Source organism: Falco peregrinus, chromosome 7, assembly GCF_023634155.1.
Source record: "Falco peregrinus isolate bFalPer1 chromosome 7, bFalPer1.pri, whole genome shotgun sequence".
Lineage (NCBI taxonomy): Eukaryota > Metazoa > Chordata > Aves > Falconiformes > Falconidae > Falco > Falco peregrinus.
In genome coordinates this window covers 4,335,397-4,360,758 of record NC_073727.1, presented here as the reverse complement: position 1 = coordinate 4,360,758, position 25,362 = coordinate 4,335,397, and the positions used below count along the sequence as shown (strand labels likewise).

Sequence of the window (25,362 nt, the reverse complement as noted above, 5' to 3'; positions counted from 1 at the left end):
CCAAAACTCTTCTAAATTCCTTTTTACCTACTGTGCATAATTCTGGAGTTGTACTAGTAAAAATGAACAAGATAAAATAATTAAGACCATGCTTTTTGAAAATAAGAAAAGGTCATGAAAATTTAGTGAAATGTTATATTATTACACTAAAATATTATGAGACAGTAAGGATACCATGCCCTACTTCAGTGGTTCTACTATGCATATTTTCACCCCACATACAGCTGAAAGGCTCTTAAAGAATCCCTGTGTTTGCTGGTTTCATAAATACTGTTTTTTTAAAAAAATATTTGTATTGCTTTTGCAGCCATTTTTGGTTGAAACTGAAAACCTAAACCTCTAAGTCTCCTGGAGGAAAAGAAGATGACAAGATGTAAACAAGTAACTGTTCCATCTGAAGATCTTTAGATATGCTTTCAACTGGGAGTAGGGAAAAAGACTCTCATTTGCAGTTCATACCGATTTAATTAGAACACAGTATAGCACTTAGATGTAAACCAACCTATTAAAAGGAAGCTCACTTTTGCAGTATTTTAAACTACATTGAAAGCACAGAGAAGTGCACTGAAGCTAGGTCAGACCCCAGACTTCCAGTCTTGTTCCCCCTACAAGTACACTCTTCCACTTTGCCCAGTCTCTACCTCATCCTTCATCAGACTGGACCTGTTTCTCTCTTCCTCTAGAAACACTGATGCTGAGAAAGCCAGCTCAGTACACTTCGTTCAGGCAACCAGCCATGACTTAATCAGCCACATATACTCCTGCATAACCTACAGTTGAGAACAGGCCCCCTTCAACCACCCTGAAGGATTCCAGTGATCCTATCTTAACCTGCCTTGGAGGGGACAGGCTGCAGATTTTAGTTACAATAAGCTTCAGATGAGGTTGTGAACAGAAAGGAGGCGAAAAAGGTTGTTGGCTAGGAATGCAGTACTTTTGATGCAGATGCTGACTTCTGTTTTACTGTTTATCAGAATGTAAATTGGTGAAACGTGGATCTTCTCTTTGGGAGCCACAGATGTGTTTGTGCAATATTCCAGTCAGCAAGCTCTCATGGTGGAGAAACACGCTGCATTTTGAACCCAGGAACCCAGATTTATTTGTTGAAATCGTGAGGAGAAACACAGCGGAAATTACAACCAATAATGATGTCAGAAACCACCCCTCACTCCGGGATGAGGTGAAGCAGTGCAGCCTCAGTCAGAACTGACACCACCCTGCTGGGCTGCCCCCGTGCAAACACCGCATCTCCGGCATTAAGGAACCACATCCAACACCAGTTTGTGCCTCTCTTTTTCCACGAAAAAACTGAAGTCTCTGGGAACAGCAGGAGATTTTATCAGCTGTTTACCTCCTCCACCTAAGCGGCCTGGCTGCCGAAAAACATGTTTTCTGCCCTAAGAAGAGCGGGCCCGGTTAATTTTTGTTACGGCCGGATCCCTGTCATCCGCGCACCCGGCACGTCAGCTGCGGGGAGGGGGTCTGTGGCCGCTCCCCAGGCTGCCATCCCCGCCGGGCCGCCACCCCCCACGGCGGAGACCTGCGCAGCGACGGCCGCGCTCCCGCCCGACGGCCCTGCCGCTGACGTCACTGCTGCGCGCCGGGGGAAGCCCCGCCCCCTCGCCGCTCGCCCGCGCGCGGGGCCGGGCCGCCTGCCACCCTGAGGTAAGAGCGGCTCCGGGCTCCTCGCCCCGCGGCGGGCCTGCCTGCTTCTCTCCCTTTCCCGCCGCCACGGCTCGGCCTTCGGGGCGGCGGCGGGCCCGGGCGGGGAGAGGCAGGTCTGCCCGTGGGGTGGGAGTCGTTACCCGGGCCGGCAGAGCGCTTCGTGTGGCGTGAGGCGTTTTCCTGAGGCGTTTGAAAGGAGCGAAGTGCGTGGTCGGGGATCAGGGGCCTCGATGGCCGTTCGCAGGTGGGGGTGGCTCGGCCCTGGGGGTTTTCGGTCCGCGGAGGTGAGGTCGGCGAAGAAGGGTCAGGCTTTTTGAAGAAGGAAGTGTCCGAGCTGAGCTATAAGCAGCGGTCCTGTGCGGGTCTTCGGGGGGTGCATCCACATCCACCCCCCGCAGGAGACGCTGTGCCCGAATGCGTGTGGGGAGTCGGGTCAGTGCTCCAGTCCCGTTATACCGTGGCTCTAAGGGATCCGTAATGCCTTTCGTCTTTCACAAAGTGGTGTTAGGACAGGAGATATTGGTTATAAACGATTGGGAAAGCCTTGCTCTGCATGAATCCTTACTTCACCTGGTATATGTGTGATCCAGGAGCCTGTGTGTGGCCTAAGAGCTAAACTAGGCTTCCAGGGGAGCTGTAAGTCAGCGCTAAACAGTGTAAATTGTTTTGTTGTCACCGTCCCAAATGTGTGGACAGCCCTACATAACCTCCCAGAACTGGGGGTCAAGTTGTGTGCGGTACTGAGTTTGTTACTGAGCGTAAACATGGTTTAAAGTATGACTTGTTTAGTTACCTATGAAAAAGAGAATATGCACTATAGGCTTTTTAGCTGGAGTCATGCCTGGAGGATGGTTGTACCTAGCAAAGCTGTGCTGTAGGCAGTAAATGGTTATGTTCCTATTAAAAGTCAGTTAGAGTTGCAACTCAGGGAGCCTTGAGGACTTGGTAACTGTTGTAAGAAGAGTGTGTTTTTTTCAAAGAGAAGATACGTATAGTTTGCATGTACAGGCTATGGTTAAAATAGTTCAGCAGCACTCTCTTCCCATAACGGAAAGTGACGTGATACTTCAATTTACAAAGCTCAAGTACTTTGTAATAAAGCGTATCACATTGCGGTTTTCTCATGTTGCTGCTAAAGTGAAGATGTCCCCTTCCTTACACTTTGTTACAGCTTTCTGACTGCAAGCTTAAACTGCTAGCGACTTAGAAGGGACTTTGGCTTGCAAATTAAACTTTAGATTATGCTAATTAGAAGGCCTCATTTTTGAGACAAAGAAGAAAGGAAAGACTTGATCCAGAGGGACCTTGAAGGTTTGAGTGGTGGGTCAGTGTGACTGTCATGAAGTTCAACAAGGCCAAGTGCAAGGTCCTGCACATGGGTCAGGGCAGTCCCAAGCACAAATACAGGCTGGGTGGAGAATGGATTGAGAGCAGCCCTGAGGAGAAGGACTTGAGGTGTTGGTTGATCAGAAGCTCAACATGAGTCAGCAATGTGCACCTGCAGCCCAGACAACCACATCCTGGGCAGCATCACCAGCAGCGTGGCAAGGGAGGTGATCGTGCCCCTCTGCTCCGCTCAGGTGGGACCCCACCTGCAGTACTGCATTCAGCTCTGGGGCCCCCAAATGAAGAAGGACACAGACCTGTTGGAGCGAGTCCAGAGGAGGCCACAAAGGTGGTCCGAGGGCTGGAGCACCTCTCCTGTGAAGACAGGCTGGTAGAGCTGGGGGTGTTCAGCCAAAAGAAGAAAAGGCTCTAGAGAGACCTTATAGCAGCCTCCCAGTACCTAAAGGGGGCTTATAGGAAAGTTGGAGAGGGACTTTTTCCAAGTGCAGTGGTAGGACAAGGGGCAATGGCTTTAAATTGAAAGAGGATACATTTAGACTATATATAAACTATATATAAGGAAGAAATTCTTCACTGTGAGGATGGTGAGGCGCTGGCACAGGCTGCCCAGAGCAGCTGTGGATGCCCCATCCCTGGCAGTGTCCAAGGCCAGGCTGGACGGGGCTGGGAGCAACCTGGGCTGGTGGCAGGTGTCCCTGCCCATGGCGGGGGGTTGGAGCTAGATGGTCTTTAAGGTCCCTTCCAACCCAAAATTCTATGGTTCTGTGTAAAATAAATAAAAATTGAAAGGTGTCTGACACATTTCTTGTTTTAAAAAATATAGAACATTACTTCCAATCTAAAATACTTGGATATTGCTGATCCTGTGGTTTATCCTGTGGTAGCAAGTATGACCCTTGCTAAAGAAATCAGAAAGCACTGAACACAAGGCTATACCCCACAATGTGAGAAACTTGAAAGTGATTGTTAGAATTCTTAAGCTTCCCATCAGAAATACGGTGCAGAATCTATGCAGACCTTTCTGATAAGCACATTTCTCTTTGAAGTGGCTTAAGATTTTTATAATAAATTCTTCATCTGTACGCAGTTGGTCTGCTTTTCATATGAACTGCCTGCATTTAGTAAAGATTGTTTGTTTTTAATGGCAGCAGTAGAAAACTGTAGAGTGTATATGGAATGGTGAACTGTGAAAAACGTAAATTTCTTTAAATAAATAAACAGTGCACTGAAATGGTGTTGGTCACCACAGCTCCAGATAGGTGTTGCAGAATCAGAGCTGGAAGAGGCAGCACAGAAAGAATAATCAAATGTGACTGACTGAGGGATAACAACGAGAATGAAGCTTGACATTGTTAACTTTAGAGATGATGCCAAGGGGATGTGATAACAGACTATGAAAGCTTTGAGGTTGTGGACTTTATTACCTTTGTCTGAGCTCTCTGTTCACTATAACTATTTGCTTTTCTCCATTCTTCCTGCGAGCTTGCTATGAGGCATTCTGCTGGGCCTCGGGATACACACCACATTTAGTTACCTCTTCATGCAGGCAGTGTTCCCTATGCATGATGCTCTGGGTTCCCTCTTCCTGGCTTCCTCTATGCTGGTTCTTTTTTCTCCCTTCCTTGTCAGGCTGTGGTTATTGCCATGCCCTCTCTTCCTGTGCCAGGCTAGAGTATGTCTCTGTTCTCCATCCTACAATGTTTTATTTCATCAATTTCAATCCCTGTGAAAACTCCATGTCCCCAAATGAGATTTCCCTATTACTCCCTCACTTCTGTGATTTCACACATCCCTTTTCTTTGCTGATAGTAGTTGGTCTTCTTTTTGTCAAGTTATCAGCCCTTAAATTCTATTTAGGGGATGGGTAGAAAAGATTGATGCAGGAAAAAAACAGGGAAAATAAGATTGATGCTTAGAACATAATGCTCAGAACACAACAGCCCACAGTTACTGCATTATGTTCAATCAAAAATGGCTAAATATGCTTCTAACAGTTGAACAGAGTCTTGTTAGCACAGTTAAATAATGAACTGCCAAAAAGAGATTTGGGTCACTATTCTAAACAGTAGAGAAAGGTACTGCATGAAGTACAAATACAGGAAATTGAATTCTGATGAAAGCAAGTACTTTTTCATGCCTTGTGGAACTAGTGGCTAAAGGAAAGAAAGGAGGTCAGCAGTTCAAAAGGATTTTTAAGCTCCTTGGCTTTAATTCTGGATGTTCATGCTCCTGATACCAGTGGAGTGTGGCAGCAAATTTTAGAAGATGTAGTAAACTCCATGGTTTAGAGTATACAGCAACTATCGACTGGAGACAGGTTATTTCCTGTTAGCTGCAAATTTGGTAGAAGTATTCAGGACTGATTGGTTTCACAAACAAAAGCCCTCTGTGTGTAAAATGTTTTGTACAAGGAGACAGTATTTTGCTGTATGAGAAGTTCTTGCTAGGTTCAGTGTAACCAAAAGTGTATGTTTTAAAGACCAGTTTAGATGTATAAATTTAACATCACTTTAAAGCCCCAGTCATGAACTGAGCTGTGGTAGCATAGTCTGAGTGTGAGAGCTTTTATGAAAACCTCTCACTGAGAAGTCTTCTGGACATACCTAAAGAAGGCTGGTTTCATTGTTGTATTTACTGATGGGTGTACTGACGGGTTGGAGCTGAATGAGAGCCTGGGTATATTTGATTTGTTCAGAAGAGGAAACAACTGTGTCATCAAAATGTGGAATTTAGGACAGCTGATTACAGAGAGTAAAAATGTTTTATGAATCATGCAGATCAAGCTGAAGGTTTACATCAAAGTTGGTGTGGATATAGATGGGGCCGTAGTGAATATGGGTTGTTTAATCCAAGTTGAGATACCTGTTTTCTCTTGTGATACCTACCATGGGCTGAAGTGTAAGTGAGCCTTAGAAGTATTATTCCCTCCCTTTAAATTTGAATATTTTTTAAAGACAGATCAGAATAAACTTTGCAAATCCTTTGAGGCTCGAGAGACTTTATCTCAGTGGCATCAGCAAGAGCCTGATGGCTGTGAGCTGTTCTGTAGGGTTCTTCTGTGCATACTGGAATGCTGACTGGAGCCCAGCTTTGAAGGCAGGGTTAAAAATGATTGCTCGGCTGTTGCCCGTTTGTAATATAGTACAAATTGTGCATTGGGTAACTACTGTGGGTTGAGTTGGGATATTTTTAGGGGATCAAGATAAGCCTGTTGATGCGTACTTCATATTTCATGGTAGGCTTAATTACTTCTGCAATGGAAATCTTTCTGGCGAACAAGATTGCGAGTTGGCATTGCAAGAGTGCTCTGACTAATTGTACTTGGATCTGCTCTCCAGCTGCCCCATGCTGGCTTGAAAGGCGGTAGTAGCAAAACAGATCTGTGAACACAGTGACGACTAGCAGGCAACTAATTATTTATTATGCAGCAATAATGCTGAGCAGTGTCTGTCACAGCTTAGAGCCTGTCGTACTTAAGAGCTTTGCAGACATTGAAATAAAGTGGATTTCTGTGCCCAAAAGAGGTTTGTGATCAAAGAACTTAGTTGTGATCACTTGTAGCTTTAAACTTAAGATGCTTGTTGCTCCGTTCTCCTACAGCCACAGCAGTGAACTACAGCGTTTGAGCAGAAGGGACATCACTGCTGCACTTGTGCATCAGCCACATTCACTGCAGGTTTGTGAGTCAGAACTCAATGAGAGAGAGGACAGTGTCAGTTTTTAGGAGTGACAGAGATGGTTTGTGATACTGATGCTGCTAATGCATTTGTTTTGAATTGGAGAGCTTTTTTATATGCCCTGACCAAAAGGTGTTGGGTTTGTTTTGGGTTTCTCCATATAATATGTAAATATCCATGAAAAGAAGGAAAGTCTGATCTGACTTTTGTTAGGTGAATAATCTGAAAAACTGAAAGATCTGAGCTTAGTATGAAGACAAGGTCTTCTAGTGTTTTAAGAAATAGGTAAGAATTAAAATGAAGTGTGAAGTGACTTGCAATATTAAGCAGAATGGTTGCTAAATTGCTTTTGTCTTCTCTGTGCATGTTACAGAATATTACAAATACACCATGTTTATGCTGAACTTGCAGATATAATTCCAGTTGAAAACCATGTGCATGATGCTAACACGGAGCATTTTTTAATTCTGTCTTTTGGGGTTTTTCCAATTGCCATGTTGATATATGCATGTAGCTCCTGTTACTTTCACCATGCATCTTCAGCAAAATCTCTTGTAGAGGTACCCAGGGCCTAATTAGAGTTTGTATCTGTCAGTATGACAAATTCAGTTTTGCTGTGGAGGTGGGCAGGAAGGGAGGTGTGGTTTTGCTTTTTAAGCCAGCTGGCAATTACTTTCCAAGGCTTGTGTTAAAGCACCAGATATATTCAAAGATTATTCATAAAAGCCACCAGCAAATTGTCTGCAGTTTCCCTTTTTCATTTTCTCACCTTTCTATGCCAGTCATGGGTGTGCTTTTCTTGAAAGGAGTCTGCAGAGCTCTTCTTGTCATTCTCCTGGAAGATAAATGGGAAGATAGACGATTTTGCTAGTTGTATTGTGCACAATCATCTGTATTTTGTTTTTATTTAAACTTCCTTAATACTGCATTTAACTCAGTCTGATCTTAGATCAATAGCCACATTAGCACTACAGTAAACTGCTTCTGTTTGTCACCCATTTAGTCTTTATACCATCTGCAGAAGATCATGTATTTTCTCTTGCTTTCTCCTTTTCATATTTGTGTCTTTTCTGTGGCTCATCATCTCTGATATTTTCTTCCCTTCCCTTTTTGCAGGTTGAGTGTATTACTTGCTGTGGTTTATACTGTGTTGTCTAAGTAGAAGTTTACACGAATGTAGTCATGTTATGTAGATGAGAATTTATTCAGAAATTTTTAGAATATTCAGAAATTTTTCACCTGTGAAAGCTCGTAAGACAATTTTTGATTGGACTTAAATGCAGCGAGTAAGTTTTCTCATGAAAATGGTTTACTTATTTAAAGTTCTTTTCTTCCTCAAATATATTTCTTTTTTATGCTGTTTTCTCAGAAACTACATGGCAGTTTTTAATGTTCAAGGTTAAAAGGGAAAGTTGTTTCTAGTAGATTGATGTTGTGAAGTCATACCACATTTTTTATTGCTATTTATTTGCTTTGTGTCCTTAATCAAAGTAGGCCTTTTCTCTCCTATTTTATGTTTATGGGTTGTGAACTTTCCTGTGCATTCTCAGAATTAAAGCTCTTACGAAGTATTATCATCATGCACACAACCACAGATTATGTGTTCTCAGTTACAGGTGTTATTACTTAATAATGAAAATGCTGCCTTATCCTTATTTCCCTTAGAGTTCCCCATTATTCACATACTTACTTAGCAAATATTTTCATCATCATTTCTCTTATCTGAATATTTTTACTGTCCTTAATTTTTTTAAGCAGGATCTCTGTGCCAGATAAAATTTCACTGAAAATCAGCAAATTCAACAAGAGAAGACCTGTGCAGTAAGCATTGACTCCAGGAACTGAGTTAAATTTCTGTATGTTCAAAATATATAGAGAGGAACACTTGTAAAACTTTGAGGAAAATTTTCTTTGTGGTTTAATAACTGAAACATAACTATTGAGGGCAGTATAGCCTTTAGGTATGTTTAGAGAATCACTGATGTGGTCTTAGTTCCATCCTTGGCTTTGTCATTCTGCAGGTGCAACTGTGCAGTCTTTGTGTTGATTTTGGCAGAAAAAAATTTGCAGTGTTTCCAGCGTATGCTTTTTGTAATGTAGTGTAAGTTTTCTCTTGTTGATTTAATATTAGCAAAACTATTTTAGGCTGTTGACTGCTGCCTTATTATTGGCATGCGCCAACACTGTAACATATCCTGCTTAGAGATTAGTAATGCTGAAACAACAGCCTGATGAAAAGAGAGAGGTCCCTACTCAGCAGGAGTAGGAACTTACTAGTTCCTGTTGAAATGAAAAGAAAACACAAGTTCAACAGATTCTTCCCTCTCCCTGGGCGGAAGGAGCGGACTTATCAACGAAGGGTGATGTACACAGGCTGATGTACAGCCTTGTTTAACTGAGGGCTATGTATTTCTGTCCCCCTCCCCCGGCTTTCCTTGCTAATTGATAGTGTCAAAATTCTCTTTCATGAGACAGCAATCATAGAAAAAATATCTTTTGGACTGTATCTCTTATCTTTCCTTCTATCTTCGTATTCTTTCTCTGTTTCATTCTTTAAGTCTAGCTTGGAATATTGGAAAGAATATCATATATGCTCTAGTGACTGTTTATCCTTGCAACTGCTGTAAAGTAGCTTAAATTAGTTTTAATTGATAACACATTACTGCAACTGGTTTTTGTTGCTGGTTTTTTATTCCTGCAGTTGCTGCTGCTGCTGGATGCCCTGATAAAGGGAGAGAGAAGAGTTGGAATTTATCACTATGTTTATATCTGTCTATCAAATTAAGACCATAGTAGATTACGTATTGTAGTGATGGTAAGCTCTGTAGATGATTGTTGGACTGGATTACACCTCTCTTCCTGTATGTGTAGTAAATGTGTATTGACAGACACCTTCTAACCAAGCTTAACTGTATTAACAGCTGGGAAAATCTAGTTTCTTCTGTAGCTTTGAGTATTTTTTTATGCTGTATTATATGACTAAAAGTGAACAGCGAACATGGTTTCTGGATTCTTTTGATCAGCCTGAGAAGGGAGTAGGGAGGGGACCTTCAACATGTCATGGTTAGCATTGTGATTCTGTACCCAGTCTGAAAAGCAGCTCTGTCCAGGATGAAAAGTCATGCAGCTGAGTAGGATTATAATTCTTAACTATGCAAACAACAGCAGTGAAACTGGACTTGTTAACTGGCCAATCATATTTCTGGAATCACACTGGTGCGGTTAAAACTGGAGTTGCAGACAAGCTTGAGTAGCTCCACACTGTTTTTCCTCCCAATCCTCCTTCTGTTTGACCTCCAGGAGACAATATAAATAAAAAGAAACGTCTCTCACATGTACCATGCTCTTGCCAGGAAAAGGGAAAGATCAAATCGTTACCTAAAACAAATGCCAGTGATGTGACAGCTGGTTGCTGTTTCCTTGCTGTTTGCAGTGACTGTGTGGCTTGGTGTTTATGGAGAAACTGCGCTTTATCTAACTTATGTTCCCACTCTCTGTACTCAGTGGCTGGGTAGTGGGATTATTACACTGATCCTAAGTAGGAAGGACTGCAGTGATCCAGGTGGCCCCACTGTTCATGATGCAGCTCATCAAATGGGCAGGAAAATTATATATTTCTTTTCTTCTTTCCTTATAACATTCCAAAACTTGTTGCTCAATCAGTAGAAGTTGTAGAAAATAACGTAGCTTTAAGTAGCATTAACTCCCCAAGATAATATGTGATTTTTTATTTGAGAAGAATTAAAGGTATTGATTGTAAGCCAGCAGCCAGGTGGCTCAGCAGTAGCCATGCCATGTAACCATGAATGCTGGGATCAAAAAAGGAGTGCTTTGGGATTTTTCACATAGAATTGTAAAATCTTAAATCGTTTAGGCTGGAAGAGACTTTAAAGATCGAGTCCAACTGTTAACCTGGTGCTGCCACGTCCGCTGCTAAACCATGTCCCTAAGTGTCACATCTACACTGTCTTTTAAATACCTCCAGGTATCAACTGCTTCCCCAGGCAGCCTGTTCCAATGCCTGACAACCCTTTTGGTGAATAAAATTTTCCTCTTTGCTTATCTCACAGTTGCTGTACATAGCCGTGTCTGCAAGATTTCCAGAGTATTTTGCAATGGCCAAATCAGCTCTGCTTTGTTACTGGTAGAGTTGTATCACAGATTAGAATACCCCATAGAGAATTCAGAAAACTGGATACAGCGTTCACAAGAAGAATTTCTTGGACCAACTCCTAAATTTAGCATTGGAAGATGTAACTGACCCTGACATAACTGGTGCTGCATAACCGCTTTAAAACTGAAGTAATGCCTGTTCCTATGACAGGCTGAAGCCATATTCCTGTTTGGTTTGGTTTTTTTTTTTTGTTTGGATTTTTTTTAGTGTCCTCCCTCTTGCTTGGTGTAGCTCTTTATATACAGTGATTTATGGAGCAGTTCTTTTAAACAAGCAAATAATTTCTTTCTATCACAGACTGTAAAAGCTAAATACTGTTTTGGGACTCTTACAAGAATAGGTACTACAGTCGTGTCATTTGTAATGCTCCTTCATGCCATTTTGCACAGCAGTTACGAGATACCCCTGAAATTATACGACCTTTAACTATGTCACTATTGACATTACCTGCTAGAACTCTTCAGAAGTAGGCATTTCTTATAATGTTTAATGAATTAATGCTAATGCTTTGTATTGTAAAATACAGTCTTTTGACTCCATAGAGACTTAATGAAAAGGATTATGAGGTTGTTTCCTCTTTCCAGATGGAAATGTCAGAAGATGATACTAATACGGAAGACTACCCCACTGAAATTCATGATTATCTTGCAGCATTTGAAAAATCTCTTGGTTCTGTAGATGAGATGCTGAAGACAATGATGTCAGTTTCCAGGAGTGAGCTTCTCCAAAAGGTAAATAATTTTCCCTTTGACAACCTTTTTGTTATTAATACAAGAACACTTGGGAACCCAAACTGAAATAAAAGGGTCTGTTAGGCTAGCAGCCACACAGAAATAAAAAATATGATGCTTCCTACCCTTGATACCTAATATTTGAAATTCTTACGTTTCTAAGATATCCAGATGGTCTTACAAAGGAAACAAAGCAATATATGCTGCTCCAAGCTGAAAAGTGATGATCTTACCAATGAGTCATTAGGTGGAGGACATTCTGGCTTATTCCTGGCCTTCCTTAAAATGCACACTGAATGCCTTTCATAACAGAGAGGTCATTCATGTTTTTTTTCCTTTTCACAACAAACTTAACGGAACATGGTATACCCAGAAGGATGTAGAGGTGGATTGACAACAGTGAGAATTGATCTGATTCTAGAAGTCTGGACTTGCAGAACCTGATGTTTGAAAAACTGAGCTGTCTCCTCTAGCTATGTTATAAGTGCAAGTCTGTACAACGTGGGTTTTTTTCGGGACATAAAGACAGAGCAAGGTACTGCCCAAAGACTTCATACAAGCCTCTCTATCTTTTAACATTTAAAGCCTAACATGTAATTTCTTTCTGTAGGGCAAGAAAAAGCTAGCACATGGGGGAACTTCTTTATCCTCTGAGGATTTCTAACACAAATAAATTATGAAGAAAACAGCCTTGACAACACTGATCTTTTGACAGTATCCATGTTAGAACTAGTGAGCTGTACAATGGTGTTATCAGAGTTTCTGGAAATCCTATAGAACTAAAATAATAAATTGACTCTGACAGTCAAGGAAAAAAAAACCCTCATTACCTTTATTCTTCCTTTGCTTTACAGCCCTAAGTATTCCAGCATGCGTTGAACACAGTCTACCATGTGTACTGTTATGTTAATGTTCATTGATTCTCTATAGCATAATATATTCACATATGGGCTTCAGCAACCTTAAGACTTTATTTATTTATTTTTATTCCATTGATAGCAACAACTATTTTGAATTACGTTTCTGTGGAAAAGCAGGGATTTAGTTCTGACTATGGCAACTGTAGTCAAAGAGCTATGTACCAAGAGATTTTTGTGTTTTCAGCCATATGGGACTGGCATTTAACATCAGACTGGGAAAACGACATGAATACTTGCAGAGGAAAGAACGGTTCTGTGATGGCATGGAAATAGGCATAGATATGGTCTCGGTGAACTGGTGGTACAGAAATGTGCTCATTTAGTGTGGGTTTGTTATGAATGCATTCACAATTATAAAATGTGCATATTACTAAAATTGTGCATATCTTGTTTAAAAATGTGCAAAAGTGTGTGGTTTTTTTTCATTCTAGTTAGAGCCTCTTGAGCAAGCAAAGCTGGATTTGGTTTCGGTGTACACATTAAATTCAATGTTCTGGGGTAAGTATGTGGTAGGAGGAAAAAGTAGTGTTTATGATTGCCATTTGAACACCTTCTAGACAGCTGCAAACATTAAATAATCATATTTCATAGCAAATAATCAGAAACTTGTAATTACTGTGAGGACCCAAATCATTGCCATCTGTAGGGTAAATGATGTCCAAACTCCAAATCAAAAATAGGTATTTACAAAAGCTGACTTTGGACATGCATTAGGATGTTTCTTTCTGGGCCTTTTGTGGCAACCTTTCCTGCCCTTTTAAGGACAGCAGGTTTAACCATGTTAGATTTTATTATTTTTTTTTAGCTGCAATACTTGATGATAATAGTTCGTCAGATACTTAACAACACAGTTAACTTCAGTTCTTATTAATGGTTTTATGTGGAAAGTACAGTTTTCCTGTGTGACTGATTGATTGGGTCTGTAGTTATGACAGCCTTCAGTTTCAAAAAAACATGTATTTTTCTTGTAGTATACTTGGCTACTCAGGGAATCAATCCAAAGGAACATCCCGTGAAACAAGAACTGGTAAGATTCTAAGATTCTTACACTTCACGCAGCGCAGTATCTTACTTGCCCAGGACAGTTAACTCATTTAGAAATAAAATAATGTTTCTATCTACATTTAAAATTGGTATGTTGCCATAATAATATGGATATGGTACATGGTGTTGTGTAATGTTCATATGCCCTGCTGGGCTCCCTAAATTAAAAAAGTTGTATTTGTAGTTCCAAACAGTACTGTTTAAAGCAAAGAAAATTGTAGAGCCTGCTGAAATTAGAAAAGAACAAGAAGATGAATGATGTCATCTTACCTTTTCTTTTCTCCACCTTTGTTTGAGAATTGGATTCTGAACAGAGCAGCTTTTCACTTGTATCTGTTAAATGGAAAGATGTTACATATCTGATAATAATTTATAACTTCCACTATGGCATTTTTTTCTTATAAATACTTGGAATCATGTTAATCTCTGAGGCTGCCTTTTCTTACTTTTGTATGACTCTAAAAGTATAGTGTGGTTGATTTACTAGTGAAGACGGGAAAGAGCCCCCCTCCCCTTTCCAAGTCCTCCATTAATTCATTTTCTCAGCAGTAAAGAATCCAGTTCAGCAACAAAGCTAAAAGCTTTTTTGGCACCAGTTGTATGTGTATTGTCCAGTAATTCTGCATTAGTGACATATTTACAACCTATAATAAATCTTCTAGGTTTGTCTTTATATTCCATTTAGATGCACGACTACAGTATAGAAGGCTGGCTATCTTGAAAATTCTGCTGACTTAAAAAATCAAATAATTTAGCCTAAAGAAAAAATACCAATCAAAACTTATAGCTATCCACTTTAATTCCTATATAAATGAAAATATTAAGTCTGGGCAATCATAAAATACTTAGCTTATAATGTAATACTTACATAACCAGTAGAACGGAAGATAGGACTGAAAAATGTGGAAAGCTAGCCTGAATAACAAGAATACTTCTATTTTTAATTTTGTGAGCTTTTCAGTAGTCTAGACTGTATCTTATTAAAAATGAATCAGTTAATATTTCATGAGCTTTCAGTCAGTTTCTTGTTCCTCCTACATTATATAGTGTCTGAATGTTGTGTTAATTTAGCAATGCTAAATAATAAATTTTATCTCTTCTGCTGTGGATATTTTTTGCTGGTATTTTACTTCACAATTGCCAGTCATTTAAACTCTGAAGAATGAGGGAATCATCATAGTCTGGGTTCTTATCCAGTTCTCTTTTCCTTTTACAAGTATCGAGGTGAATGAATGCACATTCCTTCCTTCCAAGAGCACTGTGATACTCTTATTCATGTTGAAAGGGAATAAAAAAAAGACTTATATCACAATTGTTTTGTTTTTAGAATTGCTCTTCTTGTGTACATACAGGGAATACACAGGGCTTCAACCTGTATTAAAACTCACATTCAAGTGATCAGAGTTCATTTCTTTTGTCACGTTGACATTTGTCAGCTCCTTTTTCCCATGCTGATATACGTAGGTTTGCCATCTGTTCTCATTAGCCATCTCAGGCACCAAAGAAATATTACAGTCTATCATGTTTTCAGACCCTGTAAAGCTCTCCTCATTAAAGCTATGTTTTTGAACAGCAAGAGCATCCAACTTTTTGTCAAATCAGTTGCTTATAATGGTCACTGAAGAACTGAAAATAAGTCCCATAGTGTAGGTCTTGTAACTTTTGTTCCAGATTCAAAGAGCTGTCAATGGCTGTGTGATAAATTGTGGGTTACATAACATCAACATTTATTTAGTTAGCAGTATCCAGAAATGTTCTGTTAATCCACATTTATAATTCAGCTATTGAGTAGAATGCTATATATATGTGTGCGCATATATATATATATATATGTTACTGGTTTTTGTATTACAGTAACACCTAAAGGCCCTAGAGTTGAAGGCCATATTAGGCTAAATATGTAGACATGAAATCTATCAACCAAACTTCTGTGTATGTTACATCAATCCAAGCCATGCTTTGTTCAAAAAGAACCTTAGATACCAAATGACTATGGTAGGCTAAGATGGCAAGAAAGTATCTCCTTGCTTTGTGGAATGGCAGTGGAAACAGAGTTTGTTATTTATGGTCATAAAGGAACTTATGGTACAGCTGGAAATTCATCAGGCTGCCTTAAATTGATAGGCTCCCTTGACCATTTCAGGATCTTAACCATAAGACTTCTGTGTAGTTGCATGTGTAATGCTTGGTTTTGTGTAAGATGCTTTTTGGTTTTACTTGGATGTGCTGAAGGTTTTTTTGATTTGTTTGGTTGTGGGTTTTGTTGTAGACAGTAGTCAGGCAGTATAATTCATCTATAAATATGTCAAATATTTAAATATTATTTTGCCCTCTTTATGTAGGCCAAACTCTAAATTGAGTTCAGTATTTTGTTTTCTGACTTTGCTTGCAAGAACAATTCTCAGCTCACTGTAAATTAGATGCAAAGTCTTCATCTCTGTAGAACTTCATGTTCCTATGACAGTGGATGTCACACAGATATTAGTATGGTAGGTGCCTGTGATGGAAAACTTGCTAAAGGGGAAAACTCAAGTTTGCAAAGAGCCTGGTATATATATTCAAATGATGCTGGTTTTCTAGGTATTATAGTTATAGAAATGTACAGTGTGGAGAGCTTCTACTTACTGTTATTTTAGCAGCAATCTTGGGAGAATGGTGTGAAATATACTACTTATTTTTTCTCCCCACCCTCACCCCCCCTTCTTCCTAGGAGAGAATAAGAACATACATGAACAAGGTCAAAGAAATAGCAGACAAGAAAAAGGCTTCCAAACTTGATAAAGGCGCTGCTTCTAGATTTGTAAGAAACGCACTCTGGGAACCAAATGCTGAAGATGAACATACCTCCAAAACTCCTGCTAAAGGAAAAAAGAGAAAGATGGACTAACTTTTTGTTTCCCCTTATATAAATCAGAGACTCCTAGAACTTACTTCAGAATGTGTTTTGCATACTGCATGCACCTTGCAGAGGTGCTTAATCTTGATTAAGTTATACTTAAGAATTTTATAGGATTGTATTTTGTCCAGAACACTTGTCACTGAGGTGATTGAATTGTATGTGTATCTAGAAGTCCCATTTGGTGCGAGAAGTAACATTTCAGTATTCAAATGATAATGACCTGACACACTCTTGCTGGTAACAGACACTAGTGATGTTTTGCTCATAATGCCTAAGAATTCCTTCTTTTTTTTACTGCTGAATGATTCTTTTTTATACGTCCTTAATCTTCTGAATATTAAAAAGTCTCAAAGAATGCTATCCAGGCTGTGGTGTTTATGAAAGAGCCATGTTTACTTTCTCATTACATCATTGTGTGAAGTGCTGTATTTGTAGTTAAGGTTTATTCATTGTGTTAAACTGTTTCCTTTCCAGCTTCTGAACTTGAACATATGCCACATTCCCCTCTGTTGCCTCTGAGAAAATCAAGCTTCAAGGGCCACAAGCAAACAGCCTGAATTCCACTCTAAGCTACCGTGTCTAGTCAATGGAAAAACTAGGTAACCCCAAAGGGAAATTTGTAGGGTCCAAAAAAAGGAGCAGGCTAGGGACAGTTATTAGGAAACAGCACGTGCAGGAACTTGATTGGAATTTTGGCTGCAGTGCTTATCCCTTACTGCTGACACTGTGAGAGAAAGAATGTGCTCTGAGGTGGTAGGAGTGTGGTCATCCATTGCTATTTCTCAGATCTTCATCGGGAAGAGTATTCTCTGGTGCAATAAAAGCTGTTGTTCTGTCTTGCAACCATTCTATTTGTTTTCAACACGTGAAGCTTAGTCATTTAGGAGAAGAGGTGTGTTACTTTCTTCTGAAGAACCTCACTAGTTCATTTTTCAATATGCTACAAAGCAAAACACAATTATCTGCCCAAAAGCTATTTAACAATTAGCAGTAACCTAACTACTTATGAAGGAAAAATAAACAATTAAGTTCACCAAAATGCAGTTTGGGTAGCAGTCTACAAAACTGGTTGGGAAATATTGTTAATATGAAAGACTAAATGATAAGAATGAGTGAATCCAGTATCCCTGTAGTACTGCAAGCTGAATGATGTGTAGTGGATGGTTACTGTCCTTCCAGAGTTGTACTGTTATCATGCCATGCAAAATATGGACTAAATTGAATTACATGCTAAAATGAAGGTTCTCTTGTCATTGACAATCTAAAAATATATATTTAAAAGTAAAAGTTCAATACATTGACAAGCATGCAGCTTTTTGCTGGGGTAGAGTTAATTTTCTTCATGGCAGCTGGTATGGGGCTGTGTCTGGGATTTGTGCTGGAAACAGCGTTGATGACACAGGGATGTTTTCATTACTGCTGAGCTGGGCTTACACAGAGCCAAGGCCTTTGCTGCTTCTCACCCCACCCCACCAGCCAGTGGGCTGGGGGGGCACAAGGAGCTGGGAGGGGACACAGCTGGGACCGATGACCCCAACTGACCAAAGGGATATTCCATGCCGTATAACATCATGCTCAGCATATAAAGCTGGGGGAAGAAGAAGGAAGCAGGGGACGTTCTGAGTTACAGCATTCGTTTTCCCATGCCACCATTCCATGGGATGGAGCCTTGCTTTCCTAGAGATGGCTGAACACCTGCCTGGTGATGGGAGGTAGTGTGTTAATTCCTTTTTTTGCTTTGCTTGCACGTATGGCTTTTGCTTTACCTATTAAACTGCCTTTATCTCAACCCATGGGTTTTCTCACTTTTACCCTCCCAATTTTCTCCCTATCCCACTGGGGGTGGGAGGAGTGAGCAAGCAGCTGTGTGGTGCTTAGTTACCAAGACACAAGTTTATTAAACTGAAACAATTGTTGCATATCTCTAGAAACTTCTTCAGTGGCTGGTATGAATTTACACATTTTTGTTTATGATAAACTGAATCAATAGTAGTTCCTTCAATCTAACAAGAGAATTTGCTTGTATATATATTCATGTAGGTGCCTAACTTTGCTGCCTCAAATCTGCAGAACTGCTTGTGCAGTCAGAAGCCCTCAAACATTTGCCAGCTGAAAACTAGAATGAGAATGCTTTATTTCTACAGGTTAATGTCATGGTTATACCAAACAAAAGAGCTGTTGGACTTGGGAGTCTTTTGTGTGTGTGTGTGTGTGTGCAATTAAAGTTACAAATGCAAAGGACCCAGAGTGTGTTCTTGGCCAAAGACAGCAATACTTGTGTAAAGCGGTTCTTCCCTTGGTGTACTCTGTAGATCTGGAGAGTTTGGAAGTATGTGTGTCCTGTCTTGTACCTCTTTCAACCTGATAGTGCAGGTGACAGCTGTAGACTGTTATAAACAGACTTCGGGACTTTGTGTGGATGTAGAGGTCTGCAAGTGCAAAGCGTGAATTTTAAAACGTTAATCTCAAAACCATCAGTTTAAAAAAAGAGAAAAGGCCAGGTGTCCTATGATCTACTTGGGAAGACAATGTGATAGAAGCGATCTGAAGTGGCACAAGCCAGAGCGCTTTATTCTATACTTTGAGAGGCATTGTCTTGAGGAAATTAGTAGCTCAGCTTTTATTTACACACAGTGCTGTTAATTAAAAGGGGACCGAAGGACATTTCCATTACATGATTTTCCTCTTAAGCTTCAATTACAGTTTTTGTTTTAAATGGATCATTTCTGAAAAGGATCATAAGTCATGTCCAGTAAAGTACACAAGTTTCATTGGTAAATGTTTAAACAAGAATAATGCAAGGCTATTAGTGAAGACTTACTGAGGTACAAGTCCATTTGGTATAATTAATTATATACAGGTCTTTGGCATTTGCAATAGGGCAGTTTAAATAGCTGTAACAAATGCAACTTCATAAACTTTTTTTTTTTTTAAGGCTTGTATCATTCAGTATGGCTGTTCACAGCCTGGATCTGTGGCTTTTCTACACAAAAGAAAACAACTGAACAAATACCCCAATACCCCACAAGCTAAATAGTATCACCATGTGTTTATTCACTAACAGCCCTATTAGAAAGAGGCTTGAAATACAAGATCATGAACGCTAAGTGTTCTTTATATCACTGAAGTGTTTGTGGAACATCTAGACTTGAGGACAGGTATAACTTTACTGAGGCCTCAAATGTGAAATGACTTGACTGAACATTGTTCATGAAAGTTCCTCCCTGGAAAAGCTATGGCTATTGGAATAAAAAATAACTTTCCTGTCTTAAAATAGGAGGCTGGCAAGAAGAACATTTATTGCAGTGGTTGTGTACATATATCTGTATCAGCCATAGTTCATACAATGGTTCTACAGGGCCTGAATAGGAAGAAAACATCTGGGAGACTTCTAGTCCCATTGCTGTATGTGCTGAATCTGGTGCAGAAATACCAATTCTGCATTAGTTAATGCCAATGTAATGCAAAGAGTTGCTATTATAATGGTAAGTTATAGTGAATTAAAGTATTAATGAACTTAAGATATTTAAAGAGAACATTAAGGGGTGGTGTGTGACATCTCCCTGCTTTGTCTTGATTTTGCTGTAAATGTATTATGGGTTATTAATATGTTAGCCATACCAGCTAAGAGAAGCACTGGCAAAATTGCTGTTTCTGAGAATGCTTTTAACTATGAGAAATGAGAAAATTACATAAAACTCTAAGTTAACGGTAGAAATATACATGTAGTTGGACTAACTAGAGCTAATGGATGATGTCAAAATTAGGGTTTATGTTAATAGTGAAAATAGTCTTTATTTTATTAAAGACTGTGCTTTGATACATGTATTTAATGTGTTACCTGTTCTTGGAACTTTTCTTCCTTTCTAGTCTTTGCACCAAGAAAGTGATGAGGCTGGCAAGAGCTTGTGAAGTTAGCAGCTCTGACTAGAATTTGATACGAGTTTGCATGGGGACTTTTCCAAGCTTACAAACAAAATACTTCAGAAGAGAAATGAAAACGCAAGTCAAGATCTTAAGCCCCACTATTGTTAGTGTTAAATAACTACATTACAATAGCAAACAGCACTTGGGAGCATCCATGAAGCTCTGCTTGGCAAAAATTGGAGGTCATTGGGTAGTTGGGACTTGACCCATTGACTTTAAATTTAATGGGAGACTTTCTAATTGGTCCTTACAGACTTTGGTCCTTGAATTAGCATAGCTTCATTGAACTGCTACAGTGGGACAGGAAAAGTAAAATATTTGGTTATCAAATCGATGTCTCAGGGCTTTGTAGTAGATGTCTGGCCACTACTCTGCGTTTTTTTCAGTTGGTGAAATATCTTTTTCATAGATGCATCTTTAAATGTCTAGTGAAAGAGTTGCTCCCCACACCTCCCACCTATGCTTCTCAAAAAAAAAAAAAAAATATTGCAGGGAGAAAACTCCATGTCATTAACTGTCCCAGCCATGCACAAAGATTTTTAGAATAACAAAATGGGCATCTTTGACTTGAGAAACTAGGTCTTCTCTCAGATGTCTAAAGTCTCTGCAGATGTAGATGCCCTCTCTCTCAGAGTTTACTGACTGCAAACACAGGAATCTTACTAGAACTTAAATTCCCACCCTTATAAATGCTAGCCATGATTTGGGAAGTCAACCCATCACTGGTGCTCATGTCTACTCTGACAGTATTTTTATTGTTTGAGAACTGCATCCTCAAGAGTGAATGTTTTATTAAGTTATCCTATTTTTTCCTGGCCCTGAAAATCAATACTAGCATGAAGCTTTGTCAAAGAGTATTAATGTTGCGGTGTCATTGGAAGTCTCAAAACACAGTTATATATAAACAAAGTTATCTGGAATGGTAAACGTCAAACAAACTTAAGTCTCTTGCAATTAAGAAATTTCTTGGGTTTAAGAGGGTAGACGAATTCACTGGGGCTGGGACCATTACAAATGTAAAGGGAAATCCTGGTTTCCATAGTAAATGACATACTTCATGCAGGGATTGATGAAGACCTCGTTCTGCAGACCCAGAAGGATGAGACCTTGGTTACCTGGATTAAGGCTTCTATCTGCTGTTGGCCACAGGAAGGCTTTCAGGAATTGTGAACAGCAAACTCCAATCTGTAACTGGAAACACAGGTGGAAGTACATTGGTGTAAGTGGCACAGGGTTCCGTCTGGCAAGATGTCTCTGAACTTTTGACTCAATTCATGCAGATTCTCCTCTACTGCAAGCAACTCCAAATCTCCCTTACACAAGAAAAAAACACTTTTCTCTGTTGAACATTGCTACAAGTTGGGATATGTGCCAAGTTATGCATAAAAAAACATATGAAACAACTTGATTGGAATGTCAGTTCTTTCTTCCATCAGACATGGCTGGCTAGTAATGTATAGCTGCTTTAGAGAGTTGGAGTGTAAGGAAACAATAGCAAACTATTTATTTTTGATGTAAATCAGAAGCTGAAAAAAAATTTAGCTAAACAGTGACATGCAAATCAGAATATAATTGGAGAAATGATCATAAGGCTTTGTGGACATGTTCTGCTTCTGCAAGAGTAAGTCTGACAAGCTTAAAGCCAAAGAAACTTTCCAGCTTAGAGGGCCAAAATAATTGAAACACGTTGCATCCCAAATGTGGGCAGGTTATTCCTTTGTCATAAACTCAAATTTAAAGATGCCAAAACAGGGCATTAGTTAAAAAGACTATATATGTTTCTCAAAAGTTTACTTGCCAGTGATTAAAAGAAGTGTTAGGCTACAGCAGTTTAGGGGAAGTAATATAGAAAGTAAATAATGCAATTTGTCATTTTAGAATCACAGGTGACACATATTAGGAAAAAATGCATTAAAGTTCTGCACTGTGACAGTGTAATTTTTATTTTTGCTAATTTGCTTTCAGTGATGCTCCTTGCAGAGAGTTCCAGAAAGTCCACATGAGCCACATGAGTGCTTTCGTTTTGTAGATGACTCTTAGCACCCTTAGCATTAGTGGTATTTAGGGTTTTTTTCTTCGATTTCTGCATTCCAGTATGATGCACTTGTAATATTTTACTGATAGAACAACAGTTTGCCTTTTTGCTGACTTTTAGCCTTCCCTGAAGGAGAAGATTACACATCTATGGAATACTTAGTGCCGGTGATCTAAGAAGCAGACCTTGACCTGCTCAGTTTTCACCGGCTGCACCAAAGGGAGAAGAGCAAAAGCTTGTTTTTACTACTAAGCTGAGTGAATATGGTGTGGAAATCTTGTAATGGCAAGGTATCAATTTTGTAAAGTGATATATTTCAGAGGGGATACTAAATCTGACTCTGAATAAAAAGCTTTATAAATGGAACATTTAAGAGGCTATCTTTTACTTTTCAGTGTAGGGTTGCCGTGACATGCATCATTTCAATTTGGCAGCCCCAGCAAATGGATGGAAGCAATTCAGTATGATAATTCAGTATTGCCAAGAGGCTTCTTCTCGGTCTAGTGTGGACACATTCCATGGATGAATTTAAAGCCTATATTAAGTGAAAGGAAATGGGTCCAATTCAGCACTGTTGTTCCAGCTTTACATCAAGACAATCTTGATATCAAAGGTATTTACAGGGTATATCCAAAGAGTACATGAACAACAAAATAGGCAGAAAAGAAACAAAACTCAGCTGTGCTTGCAAATACACTCTTCTAAAAGTAGTAATTCTAGGGGCATGTTCTTAGCTGCTGTTTACTAGCAGAGTCTGTTAAAGTAAGTGAGCAGCTGCTGAGTTAAGTGGAAAAGTTGTCTGAAAAAGCAGTAGTTTCTGATACTCTCACATTTGATATGAATGATATGAATTCATTTTCATGAATATGTTATAGTCTTTGTTTCCTAGAATGTTTATTTTTTCTTGGTCCTCTCTTGAGTGTTTTTTGGCCTCACAGGAACAAATTAGTAATTGTTTAAAGCCACAAAGTTACTGTCCCCGTTATTAAAAGGTGAGAAGGAGAAATGCCAAGTAACAAACACTGTCAAGTTGATAGCATAAACAATCTTTTTAATTTGTTGCCCTGGGCTGACAAATCTACTCCCTAACTCACACACAAGACAAAACATGTTTTCTCCTATGAAGTTTCCATGGAGAAAGAGTTTCCTCAAGGCAGTTAATCTCATGAGGTGCTGTCTGTGAACGTTCACATCACCCATCCACCTGTATGGTATATTTCTCCTGACTGGCAGTGAGTTCTTCTCTTGGTGTGTAATAGAATACAAAGCGCCTATTAGTGAAATGCTATTGTTGGAGACTGTGTATAACATCACAAGCTTAATTCTGCATTGCTTTAAGTCAGTTTAACTTCTGATTTTGTTAGGGCCACAGCTGCAAAAATCCAGCACAAAAGAACAAAGAATTTGTCTTTATGTAGGTATGAATGTCTTTATGTAACAAAAACAGCACTAAAAATCTAGCTGATTCTAAGTCACTGACTTCCAGTGAAATTTACTTGTCTGTTAAAGCCCACTTCCTTGATGCTTTGACAGTATTTCTTAAGCTTTGTTTACCTTTTATTATATACTGGGCTTGCCACTGATACTTCCACACCAGCCTCAGCTTCTTACGGTAACGTTATGTACCCAGATGTTTATAATTTCGCCAGCTTTTAACTACATGTATTGGACTTCTGAACGCTTGGTTGCTGCCATGGATGAATTCCCTGCCCCCTTCACTACCCCCTCTGCCCCAGAAATGGTGAGCAGTTATTCTTAGAGTTAAGAACATGGTTTGTAAAGTATAGGCCACATTGGCAATGTTAGCTAATGTTAAACATTCTGACCATGTTTTTCTAAAGGTTGTAACTCCCCTTCATTGAGGTACAAGTTTGAAATGCACTGTCAGGAGATTAAAAAGAAAAATTACCCCAGTGAAAATCTATCCAGATTCAGGCTCTAGAGAAACCTCAGAGAACTGCAGGGTAGATATTGACTCTTAATTTGCTTGTATTCCAGTTTTCCCATGCATGGTCATCAGCATTACTGAGCTCCCAGCACAGTTTTGAAGCCACAAATAGCTTAAGGAGGAATATGGGCTCTGCAATTAAAGTCCAATTTATCTCATATAATGGCAGGGCTCTGTAACATACTGTATTTGCAGAATGGCAGATCTAGTACAACTTTGCAACTTTTAATAGCATTGTTTTAATGTGGCTTTATATGGATTCCAGATTTTTAAAAAGTTAATTCTTAGAAAAGGATGCTCTTGTATCTGATTAATTTACATTATGATCTCACTGGAATTTAACATCATACCAGTTGAACTAAAATGGAATTAATTCACGTCACCTTCCTAAGAGGTAACTCCAGTGTGAGTGTACTTCTTTTCACTGTTTAAGTATGCTGAATGTATTAGAAATCTGAAACTTAAATTTTTGTCTCCACTCAAACCATAATGAAACGAAAGGTTGCACTTGTCATACTGGTTTTTTTTGGTTGATTTTTTTTTTTTTTTTGTGGGGTATATGTTTTTAAGCTGTGGAGCTGCTCCAAATCTGAGCTGATAAAATGTCCATTTAATGTATTCTTTTTAGTAGGTGTTCTTGGGATATGTAGAAAGAAGTATCCTATTTTCTGGAAGACACTCAGATCATTAAACACTAAGAATGTGACTTCATCCCTTATATACAGAATTACACAGAAGAATTTTGGTAGATAAATTGAGTCATATTTGGGCATAGGTTAACATTCCAAGATGTACCTGTACCTTGTAGTGACCTTTTTTCCCCTCCTTCCTGAAACCAGGAAAAACTGACCAGATGGAGTCTTGGCCCACTTAAAAAGTTTAGCAAGAACAAAATAAGGTTGTAAAACATTTTTTTTTTTTGTCTTCTGCCACCTAGGTAAGGTTGTATGAGAAAAATTAAGGGCCAGATTTTGCCTTTGGATTTGTTTGCTTAG

The 25,362-nt window shown here is 39.3% G+C and overlaps 1 protein-coding gene across 4 annotated transcripts; it reads left to right on the top strand.

Annotated features, from left to right (window-relative positions):
• The first annotated feature begins 1,532 nt into the window (after positions 1–1,532).
• On the top strand, positions 1,533–16,817 carry C1D (C1D nuclear receptor corepressor). 4 transcript variants are annotated; one of them, XM_055810638.1, is made up of 5 exons: positions 1,533–1,665; positions 11,448–11,594; positions 12,946–13,012; positions 13,486–13,541; positions 16,269–16,817. In XM_055810638.1, the coding sequence occupies exons 2-5, from the start codon at positions 11,448–11,450 to the stop codon at positions 16,443–16,445; spliced, it is 447 nt and encodes a 148-aa protein (XP_055666613.1). In that variant the 5' UTR covers positions 1,533–1,665; the 3' UTR covers positions 16,446–16,817. The 4 variants fall into 4 exon arrangements, with proteins under 4 accessions (XP_055666613.1, XP_013151067.1, XP_013151068.1 ...); XM_013295613.3 differs by lacking the exon at positions 1,533–1,665 and adding an exon at positions 1,672–1,868; XM_013295614.3 differs by lacking the exon at positions 1,533–1,665 and adding an exon at positions 1,672–1,909.
• Positions 16,818–25,362: the final 8,545 nt, after the last annotated feature.